At 38.0% G+C, this 6,341-nt stretch overlaps 1 protein-coding gene across 1 annotated transcript in view; it reads right to left on the bottom strand.

The window, feature by feature from the left end:
- Window positions 1-1,532: 1,532 nt before the first annotated feature.
- Window positions 1,533-6,341, bottom strand: part of LOC139748054 (putative neural-cadherin 2) — a 56,882-nt gene continuing 52,073 nt past the window's right edge. The window contains exons 26-29 of the mRNA XM_071660633.1: window positions 5,640-5,768; window positions 5,030-5,236; window positions 3,941-4,183; window positions 1,533-3,564 (exon numbers count right to left, since the gene is read on the bottom strand). Of these exons, the coding sequence (XP_071516734.1) occupies window positions 3,491-3,564; window positions 3,941-4,183; window positions 5,030-5,236; window positions 5,640-5,768 (653 nt within the window). The 3' untranslated portion in view covers window positions 1,533-3,490. The remainder of the gene's footprint in view (window positions 3,565-3,940; window positions 4,184-5,029; window positions 5,237-5,639; window positions 5,769-6,341) is intronic.

The raw sequence follows: 6,341 nt of genomic DNA, 5'->3' as shown, positions 1-6,341 counted from the left end.
GTCAAATTGTAAAAGTTCGAAATGCCTAATTGGATATGCAAATTGACCTATTCAGGGGGTGAACTGGGGCGATATCCTGCGTAAGTGTATGCGTGCATGCATGTCTGTGTATGTGTGTGTGACCTCATTCATGTATGCATATGTGTGTGTGTGTGTGTGTGTGTGTGTGTGTGTGTGTGTGTGTGTGTGTGTGTGTGTGTGAGTGTGTAAAAGACCTCATTTCAGAGAGAGAGAGAGAAAGAGAAAGATTTACTCGGCAGACAGATGCAGATTTTTACATATCAAAAGCAATATTCGCAGTGCCTTGCCAAGTACAGAGAAAGTCAGTTTGTGCTTTTAAATGTAAACTGACGCGAAAAATATCGTCTCTCTGGTAATCATAAGGAAAGGCCACTTCTCCGAATTAATTTCTAGCGCCGCCGCCAGAGTTTCACCTCGAACAGATAGGGCGAAAACCAAAATGAGAATGTAATGAGAGTTCCTGGAAACGCTGACAAGCAAGGTTGAAGTTAGCCAAGTCAGACTCCCTAATGGTGCAGGTGGAGGAGAGGTATTGGGGTAAGATGTAGTGCAGGGATGTTGTGAAAGCGTTCCTGAATGAGATATAATATGTTTCCCTCTGAAAGTCGTCTGAACGTCTGTGTAAGGGGCTACCTTCATAACTTGAGCTGAATAGAAGGTAAAAAGACGTTCTCTTCTTCTCTCTTTCTTCTTTTCCTTACCACCAGGAATGCAAGTCTGATTTCCAGAGGGGGATGCAAATATGCATATACACTTCAATATCATCAACACTTACTGAAGCTTCTAATTATCAACAATGGTCAATGAAAAAGCACCACAATTCTACTATAATTGGCTGGCAATATAGTGCTGCGAATTCTAGAATTTGTCTGGGTTGATTTCTTACTTGACGTCCCAAACTGTAATCAAAAAACAATTGAATGCGACTCTGCCCACAAAAACTCGCTCCTAGGTGGTCGGGAAACGTATTCCAATGTATCATTTTCTTCCGCTTGCTTAGGTCAGCACTGCCACGTGACCATTAGAAAGATTAATATCTCTGACATATGTTAACCTTCTGGCATCGTTTGTTCGTATGAAAGTAGTTCGAGAGAAGTGACTTGGACGTAGTTGGAGGGAGAAGAAAACGAAGAAGGAAATAGAGGCATTAGATTGCGACAGAAAATGACAGAGAAACAGACTTATAAGACTTATATAGAAAAAAGAGATATAAGAATGTTGGTAACTAGTGCAATCTCAGAAAATAATGAACTCATCGAAAATAATGGCATCATATATATATATATATATATATATATATATATATATATATATATATATATATATATATATATATATATATATATATATATATATATATATATATATATATATATATATATATATATATATATGTATATATATATATATATATATATATATATATATATATATTCACCAAAAAATACCTATACTTAACAATTTACATCATAGGTTGAGTAACAAAACACCTTAATTAACAGCATCAGAATTCTTTATTGATAAGACACTTTTTTAGAAAAATACAAAATGTCTCTGAGAGCGTAACTGCGTTAATGTAATCAAAATCTATAACATATGTTCGGGTCTGCCAGGCTCCACAGTGAGCCAAAGGTGCTGTATTTCTGCTCACGATCAGATGGGATCATGCGTTTGAAAACGATATGTATCCTGAAATTGTTCAGTGCTAACGTCATCTGATTTCCATATAAGAAACATTTATCTTTTCCCTAAAAAGTTATTTTTCATTATATATTTTCTTATCTCAGATATTGCTGAACGGGATTCACTGCAAATGAAATCTTATATTGTTTTATGACTTGCGAATTAATAGGTCCATGTAACTGGTTTATGAATCCAGTCATTGTGTTAATATTCTAAGATTTACAAGTAGAAGTCTGCTATAGAAGAATGGTTTACTTTAGGTAAAACTAAGTATGTTTCTTGGGAAAGGCATGTACGGATGACGAAACATTCTCCTCTCAACATCAACTACTTTTCGAAGTCAGATGCAGTCATTACTGATTCCTAATCTGTTACGTAAATTGATGTTTACAATAATGATCTTTCTTTCTTAACCGAAAACCTACAGGCAACACTTGTCTGCTTTCTTTCGCATTTGCTAAGTAGAAGTAGATAATAAATTGACGAACAGCTATTTTGCCATATCGCATTCCTATTATGGTATCATCAACTCTGAAATTTGAGAAGGGATTTCAATGATGAGAAAATTTTCTCCAAGAGATTGGACAAAAAATAAGAAGAATGTTATACATGATTAGATCTCATTCTTTATATGCTTAGCGAATCATTACTTCTACATCAACGGGATGAGTGCATTTCCAAGGAATTCTGTCGTATGAAAAAGTCTTTTTTGGGGGGGTTAGGTAAATCTACGTTCGTTTATGCTTCATGCTCCAACCTTCCTTTTAATAGAACCCTTTAACTGTGTCTCAGTTTGTGTTCGCGAAGAAATCACTCCGCTGATTCCAATGTACTAGTTAGAATTTTCGCCATATAAGATGCAACATGAAAACCTATGAGTTTTGAATGAAAACTCTAAACTTGCTAATCACAGAAAACGGTATTGTCCTTAGGACGCTGCAGTATTAGACTGTCAGGTGTTTACCTCATTATACATTCAGTTCAATTGTATTTGCTATGGTGCATACATTCTTGTCTCAGTAGATGCGCGAGGCTCTGTACCATACAGGTAATGAAAATGTTCAACTCTCGTTAGAAATGGAATGAAATCAAATTGTTTTTCCTCTAAAATTTTACGAAATACTTATCTGCCATCATCTCTTGGATATTTTGTCTTCGGAGAATAAATTGTTGAAATAATTCACAAACACAGTAACATCTAAGTGCACAGAAGTAATTTCAAAGCTGGTTTTAATTTGAAGGAACCGTGAGTGTCTATATATAATGATGTTATCCGTCAGGAGCCGTAGATATATACATATTGATGGTAGAAGTGTAAATGAAAAGATTACAGAGAGAGAGAGAGAGAGAGAGAGAGAGAGAGAGAGAGAGAGAGAGAGAGAGAGAGAGAGAGAGAGAGAGAGAGAGAGAGAATGTGAAACAGTTTGCCATACTTGGAAACACGTAACACTTCTCAAAAGTTATGAAGACGTACAACTGTCAAATGCTGATGGTCAGAGTTTAGGGAAAAGTAAAAACTAGTTTAATCATCTGGACATTAGACTTCGAGGCTCACATAATGTCACTGAGACCACTATTTGGTTTGAAAGGCACACGGTGGGTCGGAGAGTGACGTGGATATGGTTGAGACCATAGCCTTCCCCAGGTCGTCGCTGACTGGCGAAGACAACCGATTTGCGCTAGTCGAAGTATCGATAACAACGATGGATGAAGAGACGTCGCGTTCAGCCGTGGCTGCTTTGGTCGCCGACGTCTCTGGTGGGATGGAGTGTGACCCAATGGGGTGTCAGGACTCCAGCATGTGGGCTACCTCACGGAAGCCGCCCAGGAACTTGGCACTACCGCTGCAGCTTTCTAAACCTGCCATGGAAAGCAGATGGAAAATTATACACTTATCCCAGTACATATACGTATATATATCCAGTGATAAAAGCTTATCGGGAATCATTTCGAATCATAATTTGGAAACCGTACTCCTCCATGTATTTCTTTACAGTAAAAATCTATGAACAGAAACTCAAATGATGTCTGTTAGTCCTTATATCACGTACGTATTTTCGACTCTCCTATTCACCCTCTCTTCTTTCTATCAGTCATGTTCTCTCTTTAACTCGTCACTCATTTATCATTCCATCTTTCTTTCCTTCATTCAATCCCGTCACCCTCCATTCCTAACTTCATTACAATCTCTTCCCTCCCGTTCATCCCTCCATTTTTACCCTCTCATTACACTTACAAGACGAGAGTGATCCTGGTGAAGAACCTTCTCCTTCGTAAGCATAGTTTCTCAGGTCGTCGCCACCAGGAGGGTTATTAGTTCCTCCACGACTTGCACCGTTCAGGTTCCCTTTTTTATGCTTGTCTTCTCTTCTGCATGTGTCGCGGTTGGTGTCTGGCGAGGCGACTGTGGCCCCGCATCGCCTCTGCTCCTCCAAGCTACTGGTGACGGAGGCTGCGTCCACCTGCAGCACGTCCACATCTGCAGCAGGAGGGTCATTTCTTCAGCGGTTGGGCCAGGAGTTGCTGAAGAATCTACCTATATGGCTGCTCTGTTTTTGAGGCTAAGAGCGCCTGCATTCCACTTCTGATTCCCAGTCATAATAAAATGTTTAAAATGGGCCCAAGCAATTACTCTTATAGCACCATACGAGCTTAACATCATACGAACATGCTAATTTTTGTGGTTTCTCAAGCAAAGAGGGCTGATCACGCATGTTTCATTTAAAGCTAAGGCTAAGGCTAAGAATTAGAGCAAAGAATGCCTACTCTTCATTTAAACTCCCGACGAAATTCTAAATACTAGTACCAGATGTTCCTACAAGTAGCGATTGCATATTCGTCCTTGAGCACAGAAACTCTGACATCACATTATAAACTCCAACTTAAACTACACAATATAAGATATGTCCATAAGGTACTTTACGAAATATTAGTACATCGCTTCATTGCCCATAAGACATGCTGTAGCTGCTAAAGATAGTCGGATATTTAACTTTACATCGAGGATGCCTAGATATGGGGTCGAAATCTCATGATCTACGGCAGAGTTTCTTTGCCTTTGGCATAAGCTCATATGATATTCCGAGTCTATTTCTTGATTCTGCGACATAAGAATAAGTCATAAGATTCGTCTACCTGGACGTATTCGTTCGTGGTCTGATAAATAACTTATGACCGGAAAGTAATCGGATTAAGTAACTCGGGTAAGATTAACTTTTGCATTATGTCAGAAATGGCAACGTAAAGGTATTTTCACACAAACAAACAATCTCTTTCATAGCACACCTCACACTGGGACTTGTGAATCAGGCAACTTGTATTTTACCTGCAATATTGGGGTTCTTGTTGCAAGCTGGTTGACCATTGGCTTTCGGCGGCTTCAACAGTTGTAACTCTAGTAGGTTAGGCGTGTGGCTGCATGGGGGAGTTACCTGTTCCTTACAGTTGACTGACGTTTCTTTACCATCCGCCATGCCTCGACGTAGCGCCGATCGTCTATGATGCTGATGGAGCAGGAAGGCGCAGATGAGCACTGTAAATGAAGAGATCATCTCTCGTCTCTTATGGGGCCTATATGGTTGACTCAAAGTGCTATACTCGACAAAAGTGCGTATCTGAGTCCTTGTTCACAACGTTCAGTGACCCAACGTTCGTATCTATCTATAAATAACTGACTTTGTTGCGTTTGGGCGTAAATTTTCACATACTGCAATACACTTTGGAACTATCGGTATTTTTCATGTAATGTAAGATATCGAAGAATCTTAAAACAGGTCCTGTTATCATGTAGGTCAAAGTATATTGTTTATGGATAGGAAATAAACGTCATGTCCAAACTTACTAGGAATATACAACACTCTTTCCATTTAAATGGATGTATACAATAATTGCAGGATATACACGATACATGCAATCGTGTTATACATGATACTCACAGAAGAGGAAGGTGCACCAGACTACTATGGCAACAAGAGCAGCTAAGGAGAGCTTTAGCGAAGTGTCACCAGCATCAGGTAGATGGCAGTGACGTCCACTGAATCCAGATGGACAAACGCACACGTACCCTACGCCAGGGGAATAGGGAAGGATGTTACTCTTGAGGATCCTCAAGAACTGTACAGAGGATCATCTACGACTGTGCGTGTTTGTTGTGCGTGTAGATTCCATGTGTCATTGTTAGAATATCTAGCAAAAGATTCCCTTCCTTTAGGCTGTATTGTCATCAGAAAGATGAAAAGAGTATAGATAGCATCACTGAGGACCTTCTAGTCCCAAAAAAGCGCAACTTCCCCTTCACCCTTAAGGAGTGCTTCCCTAAAGCCACAAGACAGGCCCTAATAATGATCATGATAATGATAACAATAATAATGATGACGATGATGATAATGGTAATGACAACGATGAAGATAATGATAATGATGATGATAATAATAATAATAATAATAATAATAATAATAATAATAATAATAATGATAATAATAATAATAATAATAATAATAATAATAATAATAATAATAATAATGATAATGATAATAATAATAATGATAATAATAATAGTTGTAATAATAATGATGATAATAATTATAATAATAATAATAATAATAATAATAATAATAATAATAATAATAATAATAATA

Source organism: Panulirus ornatus, chromosome 72 (genome assembly GCF_036320965.1).
Source record: "Panulirus ornatus isolate Po-2019 chromosome 72, ASM3632096v1, whole genome shotgun sequence".
Classification (NCBI taxonomy): Eukaryota; Metazoa; Arthropoda; class Malacostraca; order Decapoda; family Palinuridae; genus Panulirus; species Panulirus ornatus.
This window is presented reverse-complemented; position numbering and strand designations above follow the sequence as displayed.